Below are 17,656 nucleotides of genomic sequence, written 5' to 3'. Positions count from 1 at the left end.
TAACACAGTTGTTCAATCTAAACCACACAACCAGAGGGTGACAGCCAAAACTCAATTACAACGTCAATTAGTAATATATATATATATATGATTACGTATTATTGGATCCTTCTTCAGATTGATTGAGAGAAATCGGGATTTTGTCATTATATATAGGTAATGTGCGGTTAGAATCTCTCGCGGGATTTGTCATTATATAACATATTAACATTTAATTTTTTTAAATATAAAATCACAAAAATATATTTATTTTAAAGTAAAATTTTATATTGTTTTTGTTATATATTGGATGGATAAAATGAATATTGAGTAACTGTTATAATAATTATATAATTATTTTAGTTTTCTTTAACAGTATATTAATACATTGTTTAGTAATTATACAGCAATTAGTAAATATGCTTATATAAATATATAATTAAGTTAATTTTATTTAATCATAATATGTTTTAAATATAGAGTACCGAAGTTTATTGAAACAAATTTGCTTAATTATTTAATCAATACAAAATTTTCATGACAACAATTTTTTTATTTTATATACTTTTAATATAAAATAATATATAATAGATCTGACTTATTATTATAATAATAAATTAAAATTTTTTATGTACTTAACACAAAAATATATTAATTTCTCAAAAGTGTGTTAATTATGAATGTTTCATTAAATTTCTGAATAATAAAAAATATCAATTAAATTTACAGGTCTTACCACTAAATAGTATTTATAATACTAGATCTGAGAAAGTTTTGACATGTAATAATTTCTAAATAAACTTTATTAAAATATTTGAAATTCATGTATATATAAAGAAATTGAGTCTTTGTTTTAAGAATAAAATTTTATATATAATTTAATGATAATAATTTTCTTTAATTCATTAGAAATAATAAATAGTGAAAATTTAATATACACGTATTTATTGTCTGTACAATATTGAATCTATAATATAACTGTCAAATATTGGATGTACGCACGCAGAAAGAATTTTTTTAATGTTTTTTTAATAATCTTTTTACTACTCTATAATAAGTATTAAATAAAGATATTTATTTATTATTATGCTGAAAATATAAAATATATTAAATACTTTCTGTATTTGTAAAAATATATAAAGGATAAAAGAATTTTAAATTATTCACGTAAGAAAACTTCTTACTGTATAATTAATCATTGTTTACCCAGTTAATTGCCACAAGTCCCCGATCCTTAGTTATCAAACATATAATTTTTAACATAATAAATAGTACTTTTAGACTTAAATACAATTTTTTTCAGAAAAAGATGTTGTGTTTTTTTTTCTAAAATTGACAAGTTTTTGCGTACATAAATTATTTTTTATAAAAATATTTTAAATGAAGATAAAACAATTATTTAGATAAACAAGTCCAGATGTTCCAGTATATTTAACAATAATTTAAAAAGTATAACCTGAAATATTAATAATATTTAATTTTATCTTTTATGAAATCATTAAACAAATATTATATTTAGAACTACATGTAATTGTCAGTAAGAATGAACACCATTGTTTAAATATACTATTTTTGTGATTCCCACTGCACTACACGTGTAAGGCGGCAGGCCGCGGAAACTAGAACGAAATCTGAGGCTACGTATGCAGTTATCACATGAACACGAGACAAGAAATTCCTTTCAATTCTACAACCATAGAAGAAGAAGAAGAAGATGAAGATATAGAAAGTGAAAGAAAACTGACGCTATCAATGAGTCCAACTTCAAACCTCAAACAAGACAGAAACAGCCCCTCAGAACCACCAGTTCCTCATCCTTCCGTGGCTTTAAAAGCTTCCAAGTTGGCAATCCCATTATCATCCATTCCCTCTTTAAAACCCCCTTCTCCCTCCCATTCAACACAAACCAAACACAATGGACATTTGGTCCTGGATATGTGACCTCCCCAACTCGGTCGAGTGGGACCAGTCTGACTCACCGCCCAAGTTCGAACTCGCCAGTGAGGACAACTCAAATCGCTCTATTCACCTGAAAGCGGAGCGAACCTCAGGCTCAGACTCAGAAGCTGTGGTGACTTTCACAGTGTGCTTGCAGGGCTTTCATCCATTCAACGCCCAAAAGCCATTATGGGTCTCCGAAAAATGCCACTTGTCTTCACAGAACCCTTTCCTTCCTCTCCTTCTCCAACTCCTCCAAGAAATAATAACCCACTCACCCACGGCGCATGATACCACCTGCCCCAGGTCCCAGCTCCAGAAATTAAAGCCCGACCCCATCGCATGGATCATGGACTCTCACACACCCCAATCCCTCTCCACCTTTTTCAACCTCGTCTTCACCGTACGCCTCTTCTGGCTATGTGTCTGCGACGCCCCCACCGAAGCAGGCTCCCTCTACTTCCACTCACTCCTCGCTCCCACCCTCGAAACGGCGTCGTCCAAGCTCGCCACCGTTTTCCGAACCTTCTTCATAACCGTTGGCGTCGACACGGAACTCTGCTTCATGCGCATGCTCGGTTACATAATAGCAAAATGGTGCATCATAAGAGAATTGGGAGAAGGAGTGGGGTTGAAAACACTATTGCCTTCTTCGCCGCGCCGGAATGGGAACCCTAGGTTGTCTTACGCGACGGAGGCGCACGGTCTTTGGGTTCTGAAAGGTTTCGCGCCGGTGATGACGATGAAATTGGCTCGAAGCAATAGTCAAAAAAGTCAATTATCCGGTATCGATGCCAAAGAGTCAATACTCCGCTACACTCTAGCACACCAACAACTGGAGGCACACGTACAATTAGAATACACCGTTGGGTTCTGCGATGGCTTCATTAAGGTTCGTGCACGTGTAGACAATATACGCCTCCACGTGGCAAGGCTGGGTTTCAACCAAAACGACGACGTGGATTTCGTTGAGGAGAAACACTTTCCGTCCAGGGTTCGGGTTTGGGTGGGCCCAGAGATCGGAGCGACGTACGTGGCTGGGCTGAGCTTGGGCCGGTCCACGGAGAACAGAGAAAGCGAAGTGGGTATTCAGAAGATCGTGAAGGGCAACTTCGAGAAGTCGCAGGTTTCGAAGGTGAAGGCGTCGGCGAGGTCGTCGAGGAAGACGCAAAACAGGAGTTGGAGAATGGATCAAGACGCGGAAGGGAACGCGGTGATATTCGACGTCGTTTTGTATGATAACATGACGGGCCACGAAGTGGGCTCGTGGAAGCCCATGAGTCAAACGGGTGATGAGCCGGCTCATGGGCTCAGAGGGCGATATGCCCGGGCAAATAGACCCTTTACAAAAAACGGGTCGGTGGTTTTTGCGGGTGATGAGTATGGAGAGGAAGTAGGGTGGAGGCTTAGCAAAGAGATGGAAGGGAGTGTGTTGAAGTGGAGGATAGGTGGAGAATTTTGGGTTACTTATTTGCCCAACCAAACCAAAGGCCCTTATTTTGAAACTAGGTATGTCGAGTGGTGCGATGAAGTTGACTTGCCTCTAATTCATGCAAAAATACCCTAATAAGTGACCATAATCAAATCAAACCCTTCTCACCAAATTAAGCACCAAAATAAGTTTTTGTAAATACGTATAGATGCAAGCTTAGTGACTAGTTTACAGTACTGCTGTAGTTTAAGTGCTATGTACAACAGCCATTAGTGCACTCTTAAAATAGTGCTCTGTCTATCATGTAATTCGTGATTTAAATTATTACAAATTAATATTATATATTTTATTTGTTTTTAAATTTTCACCGTATATACTTTCCAATAATACAATTTAAATATAAAAGAAAATGTCAAAATATTCGTACTAATGGTACAGCAAACATTTTCCTAATAATAGCAAGTCTAGTGCTCAGCAGCTCAGTTCTTAAGTTGACGGCAACTCTCACGTTTGCAAAGGATTTTTTTATAACACTAACACTTCTTCATGGTTAGTGGCTTAACAAACAATTCTGATATATATATATATATATATATATATATATATATATATATATTGTGAATATAATGTAAGAACAACTATTTGTGTGGAATAAATAAACCAGGATATAAGAGTGTTATATTTTATTAATAATAATATTAAAATTTATGTTGAGTAAAAATGTATCCATTATAGATTAATTAAAGAATAAAACTTAAAATATTATTATATGTATTTTTTTTGTTGTTTTTCAAGTCTTTCAATTTATATTTAAATTTTGTACTTGATTAATTTAACACAACTTGTACATATAAATAAGGTATGTGGGCGTTAGCTTAACTTTGATGTGATAACAAGAGGTACCCTCACATGCTCTATTTAATAAGAGTTTGACACGATTTTGTCATTTTAACAAACATGTCTTCTCCTATGATTGACCCTTGTTCAAATGTTATGGAGTAATCATGTTTTTATCTCTATAATTATAAAAGAGTTTGTATTAAAAAAATAATAATCTCTCACTGCAGGCACACGCAACAATAAATATAAAATCAATGTTAATTTATGTTATGATAATATTTAGGAAAATACAATGCAAATGATGCGCGCATACAATCAACTGATGATAATAATAATAGCACGAAATAACATAATCCAAAGTTTATTTATTATCTGTGTTATAAAACAAAACACTAATAAATAAATGAAATATACAATTAATAGTACAATTATATTTAAAACAAAATAAGAAGAGTAAATTTAATAATATAATGTTAAAACAACATAAAGTAAATAAATAAAGCTCTACAAAAGTAATACTAAATAATAATAAAATAGTATAAAAGCTCAAAATAGCATAAAATAATATTATAAAATGAAAAACAAATATAATGAAGAACAAAAAAATAGTAAACTATTAGTATAACAGTAAAAAATAATAGTAAAATAAAACTATAAAAGTTAACATTAATTTAAAATATAATATAGAATAAATATTTATGAAATTAAATAAAAAATAGTAAATAAAAATAGCATTCCACTTTTTAAATATGTAACAAATTAAATCATACTAACTTAATTAATATTATAATTAATATACAGTAAATAATTAACATTATAAAATAAAAAGAACTTGCAGGGATACATTGTTGGGATACAGACTTCAGTGTTTGAATGTGTTTTATCGATACAAATTGACGAGAGTTGAAGAGCTAAGGTTATAAAATTGGGGTGAAGAAACAGGTCTAAGGAATCAGAATCCAATGGGGTTAGGCATATGAAAAAGGCAAGTTTCTAAGGTAGTTTCGGCTCTGAACTGACCAGTGTCCACGCGTTTTGCTTTTGATTTCAACTGATGCGAATTGCTCCGTGCTTAATGACGATGAAAATCTCTCGTACATTTTCTCAATTGCTTCACTACATGTGAGGTCCTCTCAAGAAGACCAATGTTAGTTCATTTTTCCATTTTTTTTGTGTTTCCTCTTTCCCATGAAAGGAAAACTGAGGATGAATTCAGAAAATTATACTAAAATATCTGGACCTATTATAATTATTATTCTTGTTCTCAGTTCTGTTCTTTGGACTGGTTTTTGTATTGTTATTGGTCTTGGCCTAGTTTTGTTCTTGGTCTTTTTCTTGGAATTGATCATAGTCTTGTTCTTGTTGTTGGTCTTCGTCTTGGTTTTGGCCTTCGTTTTGTTTTTGTTCTTAGTCTTTGGTTCTGTTCTTGTTCTTACTTCTTAGTACTGTTCTTGTTCTTGTTCTTGGTCTTGTTCCTGTCCTTATGTCTTGGTTTTGTTCTTGTTCTTAGTTGTGCTCTTGGTCTTGGTCATGGTCATGGTCTTGTTCATGTTCTTGGTCTTGGTCTTGGTTTTGTTCTTGTTCCTATTCTTGGTATTGTTCTTGTTCTGAGTCTTGTTCTTGGCCTTGTTCTTAGTCTTGCTCTTGTTCCTATTCTTGGTATTGTTCTTGTGTCTTGATTTTTTCCTTGTTCTTAGTCTGGTTTTGTTCTTGTTATTGGTCTTGGTCATGTTCTTGATCTTGGGTTTGTTCTTGATCTTGTTTTTGGTCTTGTTCCTGTTCTTGATTTTGTTTCTTGGTCTTGTTCCTGTTCATGGTCTTGGTTTTGTTTCTTGGTCTTGTTCCTGTTCTTGGTCTCGTTCCTGTTCTGATCCTTGTTCTTGGTCTTGGTTTTGTTTCTTGGTCATGTTCCTGTTCTTGGTATTGTTCACTCTTGGTCTTGTTCCTGTTTTTGTTCTTGTATCTTGGTTTTGCCCTTGTTCCGAGTCTTGGTCTTGTTCTTGGTATCGTTCTTGTTCTTACTCTAGCTCTTGGTTTATTTTTCTGCTTTAAGGATGCATCTTAATACATTAATCTCCTAGGTCTGCTTCTCCAGATGACTCGACTTCTCTGACTAGAGACTTTCGATCAAGATCATTTATCAAGGTCCAGGAGAATTCCTTCCGGGTGTAACTTGATAAAAATGCATTTCTAATTTGCTAAGTTACCATACGTCAGACATGCACACACGTAAAAGCTAAGTTGTGATATAAATTGCCAAGCACGTTCTTTCTAATTATGGTTTTGTTCCGGTAGTCAAGATGCTGCTGATGCAGAGAATCCTGGAAATATTTTGTTACATTTAAAATCATATGCTTTTTGTGTGTATAAAATCATTAGGTCAGTGTTAATTAGGTTGGTGGTATACTATGTATGTCTCTGCAAAGGCTTGGTTGATTTTCCTTGCTGTTAACTGGGTTCTTTGTTGACGGTGAATGAATATTCAATGATCGTATAAAAAGTTATAATGTATGCAAAATATTAAATGAGGAAATATATTTGCACATATTGGGAGTATAAATACTGTATTTCTTTTAAAATTGTTTAATCTGCTAAGTGAATCGAGGAAATTGTTGAAGTAGTTGTATAAATTGAAATGAACTAATTTTAGCCTGTATTAGATTGATGCGAATGAAATCTGTGTGTTTTCTTTTGTATTTTTGGTCCAGTAGATGTGAGTCAATTTAACATTACATTGAGTAGTTTCTGAATCTTGAACATTCCTCAATAGCCGCATTAACGAGAATTCAGACACATACATCATCTTAATAACTTGTGCGGTGGAATTTAATAGCATTGATTATAATTCTTACCCTTTATGTCTACGTGTTAGACAGGCACGTAACCTTAGTTTGCATCATAGATGCGTACAGTTTTGTGCTTTGTACCTTGCCACGTTGATATTGTCCAAATTCAATTCAGTTTCCCATTTCGGAAGCATAGGTTTGCTGAGTGGCTGGTTGGCTTGTCGCTTGCACATTGTTGATTAGAATGGACTCAGTTCCATTCTAATTTTTTTTATATATTACGGAATGCCTTTAAAGTGAAAATTTAGTTATTCATAAAAAATTAAAACATAATCCACATCTTTTATTTAGCAATCAAATTTGTGTACGACTCGCATTGTTATTAATGTTTAAGTAACCTTTTAATAAAATTGTTATGATTAAAAAACAGTATATAACTATTTAATACGAAAATTATGCAAATTGTACATGGCATTGATAAAACCCAACTAAAGCGAAAATCGCGGCGGATTAAAGTATATAATAAAAATCAGTTTATTTACATCTTATTCAAGAATTCCTTTCGTAACATTAATCATTTTTGCATGATTAATATGTAACTCGGGCAGTATTTATATCAATTTTTTGGTATAAAATATGTGTATATTAATATAATTATGAAAATATTTTAAAAAAAACATTACTTAAATAAAAATAGTAATATCCATATAAAAAAATATAATACACTACGAACTATCCGTGTACAATTGGCAAAGCAACCCGCAAAATACGAAATTAACTTATCTTAATAACTGCACTTTTCGCGTGCCTCCAACAGATAAACAAAAATATTTGATATACGAGTGTCCCCAAAGATTGAGAATCTTGGTCTTCGTTCTTCCATGTCTCGAGTCCAGATTATGTTGCCTGCTCTGCAATTCTCACCGCACCTGCACAATCTTCACGTGCAAATTATTATATTTTATTCACCGTTTTTTAACCCTAACTAAGATAGAAACACGCTGCTGAATCCAATACGAGGTTGATGCCATATATTATATGATTACACTGGAATTCTCTATTATGATTTTAAGATCGAGAGTTGGATTTTTTAAAAGCAATAATTATTTTTTAACAATTTTTTATATAGTTTAATACACATTTAGTTTTTTTAAAATAATAATTTCTTTCATCAAATTTTTAATTTTTCAAAAATAAGTCCTGACTAGTAGGTCGTAATCTCTTACTATATTACAGCAGTTAAACATTATTAGGTGTTGCATTGTCCTGTACCCAGAGAAAATGCCAGCAATGTGGGCCTCAATGACTTGAATGCGTGTCCAAAAATCAAAGCAAATCTCTGCAACATCAATCGCTAACAGTTATCAGCTCCACCGACTATTCACTTTCTAGTGTATTTCTCATTTTATTGTGCAATGGAAGATGGAGAATGGGTTCTGGTACGCAACCCCCCACAGGAGTGGTGGAACCCAAGCTTAACGAATGCAGAGAATGTGGCTCCTCCTAGGCCCTTGAAGATTACTTTTTCTGGGCCTGCAACCCACTGGACTGATGCCATCCCCATCGGCAATGGCCGTCTTGGGGCCATGGTTTGGGGTGGCGTGCCGTCAGAACTTCTCCAGCTCAATGGTAACCAACACTTGTTGCTTTCACTTCCAATAGGGAGATAATTTTGCCCTCAAACTTCAATTTTATTTTATTTTTTTGCATTTTAGGCACAGTAATTATAGGCATTTCTAGTTGTAAATTTATGTAATTGAGAAGTTAAGGACATTGTTCATACTGCATTGTGCATAGCGAAACCAATCAGCTAATGTCACGATTTAAATTTGTTTCGCAGAGGACACACTTTGGACTGGAATTCCTGGCAACTACACCAACCAAAATGCTCCACAAGCACTGGCTGAAGTTCGAAAACTTGTTGATAATAGAAAATTCTCTGAAGCTACGGCAGCAGCTGTCAAGTTGTCAGGAGATCCTTCTGATGTATGTAATATATCACTATTAATATAACCATTATTTTTCTTTAGATGTGTGTTGATAGAAGACATGATATATGAACATAGGAATCTGAGTAGGTGCATTTTTTTACACTATAAGTCACACGATGTTATTCAACTAGTATTCTCATTCATGGTGCCCCCGCCTCCCCCTTTAAATGTGTGCTTATTGTGTTCATTTGGATTATGGAGTTGGTGCATGAGTTAAGGAAGTGTTATACAATGTTGGCAGTTATCCCTAACTATTATTTCTTGATATGAAGGTATACCAACTTCTCGGTGATGTCAAGATAGAATTTGATGATTCTCATCTTACATATTCAAAAGAATCTTATCATAGGGAGCTGGATTTGGATAATGCAACAGTGAAAACAAAATACTCTCTGGGTGATGTTGAATTTACCAGAGAACATTTTGCCTCTAATCGGGACCAAGTGATGGTGACAAGGATTTCTACAAGCAAGCCAGGGTCATTATCGTTTATAGTTTATGTGGATAGCAAAATGCAACACGATTCACGGGTAAGTGGCCAAAATCAGATAATAATGAAAGGAAGCTGTCCTGGCAGTAGGATACGACCAAAAGTGAACTCAAGTGACATTCCAAAGGGAATTCAGTTTTGTGCTGTTCTTGATATACAGATTAGTAAAGATAGAGGGGTTATACATGTTTTGGACAATAAGCTAAGAGTTGAAGGTTCAGATTGGGCTATTTTGCTTTTGACAGCTGCTTCTTCTTTTGATGGTCCATTTACTAAGCCTGACGACTCTAAGAAGGATCCTACTTCCGAGTCCCTCAATAAAATGAAGTCTGTGAAAAAATTTTCATATGCTGATCTTTATGCACGTCACTTAGATGACTATCAGAATTTATTTCACCGTGTCTCATTGCAACTCTCTAAAAGCTCTAGAAATGTTTTTGGAAAATCTATTTCGGATGAAAGGCAATCGATTTCCTCTCTAACTAACATCTCTGGAATGGGAAGTGATGATATGGTTCCAACTTCAGCAAGAGTCAAATCTTTTCAAACTGATGAAGATCCTTCCCTCGTGGAGCTTTTGTTTCAATATGGTCGGTATCTGCTGATTTCTTGTTCACGTCCTGGAACTCAGGCGGCAAATCTACAGGGTATCTGGAACAAAGATGTTGAGCCTGCATGGGAGTATGTTTTCCCTTCTATTTTCATCCCTCTTCTTGCAATAAATAAATAAAAAAGAAATTGTGCCGTATAGTTTCTAGTTACAAGGAGGTGGCTTAAAGCTTTTTAGATGGATATGGAGTGTCAAATATATCTCTAGAGTCGGTTCATTAAGAATTAACGAGAGTTTGTAATTTGTCTTTCTTTTTTGTCACCCAGTTGTGCTCCTCACCTGAACATTAATCTTCAAATGAATTATTGGCCGTCCCTTTCTTGCAACCTACATGAGTGTCAAGAGCCATTATTTGATTATATTTCCTCTTTGTCAGTCAGTGGTAGTAAAACTGCAAAGGTACTTTGTTCTTTTCACTCTTTCTTTCATATTATTCTTGGCATTCTTTTTAAGAAAGGAATCATTTATGCTTGTGAGTTATCAGTAACTTTGTAACCTGCCTCCCATGCCAGAAAATCTATAACAAGGCCAAAAGCAAAAGATTGGGTTGCGCATCTGCCATGTTGTCATGAATTTTATATGTTCTATCCAGAATTTCCTTTGATCTTGTGTACAGGTGAACTATGAAACAAATGGTTGGGTTGCACATCAAGTTTCTGACATATGGGCTAAAACATCCCCAGATCGAGGTGATGCTGTTTGGGCTTTATGGCCAATGGGCGGAGCTTGGCTTTGTACCCATCTGTGGGAGCATTATATGTATACGATGGACAAAGTAAGTTATAGTTTTTCAGTAAATTATCTAAGCCTTGATTTAAAGTATTGAGTCAACCAATCTTGTGAATAGGGCTGTTCCCAAGTTATGGAGCTTACTGATGATGCACTGTCATTCCTTGTAGAGTTGCATATTCCATGCATACTTATCTGCTTCTATTTTCATGGCATAACTGTAAGTTGAACTGGAAATATGGAAAGATGCTGTTCATCTTTATGTTGTAATGGGGTCTATAGATCTATTTTTGGTTATTATGTTTTATGCCACTATGAGATTTAGAAATTGATACTAATCCAAACAATACCTTGTTTAGCTATGATGGTTAATAATTCAAGGGAGCAACATGCTGTATAACTATTACGAGCTTCAAATGGACTTACAAACTGCAAGGAAAAAGATTCAATTATAGGCTTCAAGTTTCATTTAAGGATGCAACTTATTACTGCCATTGCTACTGATGAACCTTTGAGGTTGTAAACATAGACTAGTTATTAAATACAGACTACTGAGGGATGAAGAACTTAAAATATTATGATGGCACATATATCATGTTTTTTATTTGTAAATACTTTATCATAAATTATATTTGCTGTGTACTAATTATGCACATACACATATATAATAAGTATGTATGTTATCAGTTACTAGGTAAATGATGGTTGGATTTTCTTTTATATTAGGATTTTCTTAAAAATAAAGCATATCCTTTGTTGGAAGGATGTACATCCTTTTTGTTGGATTGGTTGATTGAAGGCCGTGGTGGATTATTGGAAACTAACCCATCAACTTCACCAGAGCACATGTTCACTGCACCAGACCAAAAGCCTGCTAGTGTGAGCTACTCATCAACCATGGACATTTCAATCATAAGAGAAGTTTTCTCCATAATCATTTCTGCTGCTGAGGTAAAACTGATCCTAGTAGCTAACCAATAATAGTTTCATATTATCCTAGTTTTATCTCGGTTATTGATTTTCTCAAAAACAGGCTTTGGGAAGACATGATGATGTTATTATCAAGAGAGTCACCGAGTCTCAGTCTAAGCTCCCTCCAACAAAAATTGCTAGAGATGGTTCCATTATGGAATGGGTACACACGAGCTAATGTCCACTTGGCCAATTTTTGTCGTCTGATATCTTGTTCTGTTGCAATGACCAAGTTCTACTGTGGAGTGTGGACTAGCTATTCCATGTTGACTTTAACACCTTATGTATTTTTCAGGCTGAAGATTTCCAGGACCCAGATGTACATCATCGACATGTTTCACATCTGTTTGGACTGTTTCCAGGGCACACAATAAGTCTTGAGAAAACTCCAGACCTCTGTAAAGCTGTGGATTTTAGTCTAATTAAAAGAGGTTTTTTATGAGAACTTTAAATGCTTCTTTTCAGAGATAATAGTTATTTTTTCTTGCAATATGTATCGCACTATGGCTATTAATTATTATTCTGAAAGTCCATATCTTAGAAGAACAGGACCAGCCATATGTAATTATTGATATTTCATTAGAAGACGGTTATACAAGATGCAGTCTGATGGTACCTTGTGTTTGTTGCTTATGTGTAGCTGTAGGATTTTATGTGTTGAGACTTGAGAATACTTTCGAAATAGATAAACTATGTGCTATCCTAAAGCCTCTAGTTACTTTAGCAGACAATTAGAATGGTGGGGGAATTATATGCCATTATTGGATCAGGGATTACCGTGTTATATTCAACGTTGTATATACAATGAAAATACATAAATCTGTTTTTTTTTTTATCCTGAATAATAGAAGTAAATAATATAATAAACAATAGTTGACATTCTTGCACTGTGTTGCAGGGGACGATGGTCCAGGATGGTCAACAACTTGGAAAGCTTCCCTGTGGGCACATCTTCGCAATAGTGAGCATGCATATCGCATGATAAAACACCTGATTATCCTGGTGGACCCTGATCATGAAAGTGATTATGAAGGAGGACTTTACAGTAACCTGTTCACAACACATCCCCCTTTCCAGATTGATGCTAACTTTGGGTAAGCTCCTACTTTAAGTAATAACTGTAACATCTGGGTATCTTGAACTGAAGTATTTTTAATTGTTTATTCTCCCACATTTCTGGAAGAGGGGGTATTTCTGTTGCAGAAACAATTAAGTTTCAATATCATGAGAGTCTTGGTAAAATTTCAATTTCTCTACGTCATTTTATGGCTTCAATTTTTGTTTCATGAATTTCTTTTTTTCTCTGATAGATCTATGTCCTCATGCAGGAAATTTTCTTTTTCCTGATTTTGATCATTTGTGCAATTATCATATCCTGTCAAATCTGTTTATCTTATCCACAGTCTAATCCTGGACTTTAGTTGTTAATTTCTTCAATCATGCGTCGAACCGAATCAATCTAATTAAAAGGCAATTCCAAAAAGGTGGAGATATTCATTTCATTGTAAACTTTTAATTGGAACTTTGACATAGTTTATTTCTTTATTTAGAAGTTCACCTGTTTGGAAGATGTAAAACTTCAAAGTTATGTATAGAAACCTGCCTTGATGAAACTGTTACTTTAGAATTAACAACTTGGTGACATAATTATAGTTATGAATTAGTTTGGCTGAAAAAGAACATTGTTTGGTGTCAGTTTTTCAGCAGCAATTGCAGAAATGCTTGTTCAAAGCTCAATGAAGGACCTCTATTTGCTTCCTGCATTGCCCCGGGATAAATGGGCCAGTGGTTGTGTGAAAGGATTAAAAGCGCGGGGTGGGGTGACAGTCAACATTTGCTGGAAAGAAGGAGATCTGCATGAAGTTGGCCTTTGGTCAGAAAACCATAACTCCCAAGTGAGACTACATTATAGAGGATCCATGGTTTTGACAAATTTATCACCCGGCAGAGTTTACTCATATAATAACCGGTTGAAATGTGTGAAGACATACTCCCTTAGCGAAGTGAATCCTTGAATTTCCCCCCCAAACTTTTCTGATAAATCTTCTGAGGAAAATGCATTGCTATTTGCAGTTTGTCTCTGGCTTAATTTCGGATGTAGTTTGCTGGGTCACGATCCCTTTATCCAAGAGTCAACTAGCCACAGAAGAAGTAGTTCAACGGAGAAGTTTTTCATGAATGCATCCGTTGTACGTTTTACGGCGTAAAACCTGTTGATATTACTGTCATTCTGTTATTCAATTTTACACGAATGGATTGTTGATGTTCTGTCGAACATCAGCATTTATGTTTCTGGGTCATGATACTTTTTGGCACTCCTTTTCATGGGCCTTTGATTGGGTATAAGTAAGAGAGAGATAAAAAGGTGATAAAAGTTAATTAATAGAAGAAAGAATCGAAATGAATATAGAACCTAAAGTAGGTTTGGGACAAAACATTATTTTTATTGAATATATAACGTAAGGGTGAGAGTGGGTTAATTAATACTCGCAGTATTTATTTTTATTATTTCTCAGGCTCCTCTTATAATTATTGGATAAAAATGGGTCATAACATATATTCTCAATGTTCTTAGTTAAAGAAAATGTATTTTTTAAATGGCGAAGGTCTAATAAAAACAACTCTACACTTCAGTAACACTACTCTTCTTTTGTTTAAACATTTGTACATTCATTTTTTTATTCTCTTTTAATATTTTAACACTTTTATTTCTTCAAGAAATTACACACATCTCATTTTTTATGAATGACTTCAACACATTTATCATTGAAAACAACGAAAAATATCTCAAAAAGATCAGCCTAATTTGCATTGCGTTAATTACAATGGAAGTTAATTTTCAATCATCCAAATTTTTTTGGGGAAAAAAAGGAAAAGAGAGAAAACGAACAAGGTTAAAAAGTGAAATCAAATGAAAAACGACATCGTTTCGTGTGCTTCATCAGGCAAAACCTATGAACACGACTATCACTCTATGAGTACAACCAGCCCCCACTAAACCCTCGCAAAGCCCTAAAACAGCGTTTCTCATATCTAAGATTTGATTCCAATCGACACAAACATGGCTTGGCGTTCGGGTTCTCTCTCTCGCTCCTTAATCTCTACAGCTAGGTCTTCACTCCGACCGGCGGCGCCCTCACCCCTCACCCGCCTCCGACCGCCGCCCCTCGCCGCCCCTCGCATCCAGTCCCGCCGTTTTTCCATGCCGGCTTCCAGGTATCATCACTTTCGTTTTTCCTCATTTTCATTTTCTTATATTCAGAAATGTATAATTTTTGTTTTTTGGTGACAGGAATTTGGGGCAATTAGGTTGCACACAATCACTTTTACCTCTGCATAGTACGATGGCGATAACCTGTCTGACGTCACACCTTGCTGTCAGCGCACGTGCTTGTTGCGAGCTGTCTCATGGTACCTTCCGTCGTTCTTGTCAAGATCGCTAGTAGTCTCTTTGTGAGTCTTGCCGGTTCTAGGGCGCATGAAAATAATGTTCAAATCGTTTATTATGCTGTTTTAATATACTCATTTTCATGCTCCTCCCCAAAAATTATTTTAATAAAAAATGATTGCAAATGTTGTGGATTCTAGAAAACCTTAAATTGTAGGCCTGATAGATGTTGAAATTAGCTGGTCCTGTGTTGCTCAATGTGAAGAGATGAGATGGGTAGAGTTTTTGGTTGATAAGAAGGTATATTAAGATTGGAATTTATAGGGAGGAATGGAAAAGATGGGTGATGCACAAGGACTTCGATCATCCAATGGCAAGAGAAGAATGCTGCATAGTAGGTTCCCTTTTATTCCTTTTTTGAAGATTATAAATTCAATAATGTTTTCGATTAAACCGTATACTAGTGAGTAGTTGATGATTCTTGGAGATGAACTGAAGCTGTAGTCAGATTTTCTTGGACCTCTAATTGTTTTTTTTTTCAAATTCTTCTAAGTCATTTTTGTTTGCCTTGGGCATCGACTTCTACAGCCCATTGCATGTGATACTTTCATGTTATGTTTAATGTTGAAATGTCTATGCTTTGAGCGAGCTGTTATTGATGTGGTCGAAACTTCATGAAAAGCTAAGATTGTAACCCTGCTCATTTTGTTTTTGCTGGCTTTTCATTTTAATTCATCTATACTTAGTTTTTGTTTTTTTTATGTTTCAACACCATTCTGGAAATTCTGTTACCAAATATAAAATGTTTTATGGTTTCCAACAAGAAATATGGAGGCTTCCCACAAAAAACATGTGGATGGGACAATTTGGGCGTTTGTTGTCAATTTTTTCCATGTGTATATTTGCTTATTTTAACAGAAATAAAATCCATGCCAGAGTCGTCCTTGAAATGGCTGTACGTCCAGCCCTTTCATCAATTTTCTAATACTACTAATGGGTAAACTCCATTCCTTTCACAGGTGATCCTGATTCCTGAGGTGAGGTTCTAAATCCCCATTCATTATTATGGGTAAACTTAAATGATCTCCTAGACCCAACTCTAAATCCTTTGCTCTGAAAGATGTGAGATTTTTATGCTGAAGAAGTTGCTCCCTTGAAATTCTTCCTACGAAGACAATTTGAAATATTCAGGCAGCTAGGCATGGTAGTCAAAAACTACAATCTGTCCTTTCATGTGAAGGACAGTTACAACCTTTGCCTATGCTTCTTTATGTTAAGTCTTCCGCACAATTTTTTATCATAAAAGGGAATATATCAACATTGCTTACTACTTTTTCTTAATAGTTACATTCTTACACAGTTTAAGTATTTGGTGGGTATGGTTGTTAAGTTATGACAACTTGGTGCTATTTAGATATTTCTGTTCTTTTGACGGTTTCAAATTTCAATGTAACTGATGCAATGCATCGCTTGAGGATAAAACATCTATGAAAATTCCTTGATGCTGGGTCTAGCAATATTGTCTAAAGTCTTAAATGCCATGTAATCTCTCATACTTCTGCTGTTTTTGTGATTCCTTTGCTGTTGCAGGTACGTGATGAAGCTGTTGGATTGCATAAGTTGCCTATGAGAGTATGGGTGACCAATAATTATGGATAGTGCTGTCTGCGAAGTAACCATTGTAGGAAATCTTGAATGAGACTCTCATCTATTATGCTATTTTTAATTTGGCTATTCCTTTATTCAAGGGGGAAGAACCTTTTCTTTTCTTTCCAAATCGAAACAGCATTCAGGCTTAGTTCTTGATTCTTCTTGTATCTGGTTTTTTATTAAACTCTGTACATTTGTCGTGTTTTTTCCTACTATTTTGGAATAATATTAATGGGTTGATCACTTATCGAGTAATGCTCTAAATCAGACCTTGAAATAATGAGTGTTGGACAATTTGGTTTTGAAATTTTAAAAACATTTTAGTCCCTAATAAAATTATCAAATGCCGGTTATTTTTATTCATATTTTTGTAATTTAATGAATTAAAATTACTATTGTTTGGGAGTGAACTATTTCTGCCTTTTCTTTTCCATGGGAATGAATTGATGAGAGTAATGTTCAAAATATATGTCTGGGAATAATTTTGGGTGGGAATGTTTTTTCCAAGCTAAAACATAAAAACACTATTAAGTCTATCTCAACATTTTCAGGAATATAAATATAAACTTTGAAACAAATGTAACTTTCGAATATGTTTGGAAGTGACATTTTAAAAGGAAAAAGAAGGGAATGTACGACGTTGGTAAAAGTAAATAAATAATTAAAATATTAATTTTATAATATATTTTTCTAATATCACTTGAAGCATCCCCTTAAAAGTTTTACATTGTTTCATCTAGCTTGCAGGGTATATATTCATTACAAGCTGAGTTAGTTTTGCATTTTATAATTTGAGGACGATGTTAATCAGATGAAGTATTGTTTTCAGCAATGCTTTATGTATGAAAGGT

At 34.5% G+C, this 17,656-nt stretch overlaps 3 protein-coding genes across 9 annotated transcripts; all 3 read left to right on the top strand.

Annotated features, from left to right (window-relative positions):
- The first annotated feature begins 1,520 nt into the window (after positions 1-1,520).
- LOC113872841 lies at positions 1,521-3,699 on the top strand. The gene has a single exon (XM_027510689.1). The coding sequence runs from the start codon at positions 1,895-1,897 to the stop codon at positions 3,482-3,484; it is 1,590 nt and encodes a 529-aa protein (XP_027366490.1). The 5' UTR covers positions 1,521-1,894; the 3' UTR covers positions 3,485-3,699.
- Positions 3,700-5,108: 1,409 nt separating this feature from the next.
- Positions 5,109-14,097, top strand: LOC113871966 (alpha-L-fucosidase 2). Its single transcript, XM_027509068.1, has 11 exons — positions 5,109-5,174; positions 8,212-8,604; positions 8,816-8,961; positions 9,239-10,137; positions 10,333-10,465; positions 10,683-10,841; positions 11,522-11,746; positions 11,829-11,930; positions 12,063-12,198; positions 12,666-12,861; positions 13,464-14,097. The coding sequence occupies exons 2-11, from the start codon at positions 8,391-8,393 to the stop codon at positions 13,780-13,782; spliced, it is 2,529 nt and encodes an 842-aa protein (XP_027364869.1). The 5' UTR covers positions 5,109-5,174; positions 8,212-8,390; the 3' UTR covers positions 13,783-14,097.
- A 624-nt stretch (positions 14,098-14,721) lies between these two features.
- On the top strand, positions 14,722-17,064 carry LOC113872571. Of its 7 annotated transcripts, XR_003505894.1 has the most exons (5): positions 14,722-14,983; positions 15,060-15,178; positions 15,480-15,549; positions 16,175-16,192; positions 16,746-17,000. XR_003505894.1 is itself a non-coding variant. In XM_027510217.1 (4 exons), exons 1-2 carry the CDS (start codon positions 14,829-14,831, stop codon positions 15,208-15,210), a joined length of 306 nt encoding a protein of 101 aa, XP_027366018.1. In that variant the 5' UTR covers positions 14,722-14,828; the 3' UTR covers positions 15,211-15,220; positions 16,175-16,192; positions 16,746-17,064. The 7 variants fall into 7 exon arrangements, 5 of the variants coding, with proteins under 5 accessions (XP_027366018.1, XP_027366021.1, XP_027366022.1 ...); XM_027510217.1 differs by lacking the exon at positions 15,480-15,549 and having other exon boundaries at positions 15,060-15,220; positions 16,746-17,064; XM_027510220.1 differs by lacking the exon at positions 15,480-15,549.
- The last annotated feature ends 592 nt before the right edge of the window (positions 17,065-17,656 follow it).

Source organism: Abrus precatorius, unplaced genomic scaffold (genome assembly GCF_003935025.1).
Source record: "Abrus precatorius isolate BTA unplaced genomic scaffold, Abrus_2018 Scaffold7, whole genome shotgun sequence".
In the NCBI taxonomy this organism is placed as follows: domain Eukaryota; kingdom Viridiplantae; phylum Streptophyta; class Magnoliopsida; order Fabales; family Fabaceae; genus Abrus; species Abrus precatorius.
This window is presented reverse-complemented; position numbering and strand designations above follow the sequence as displayed.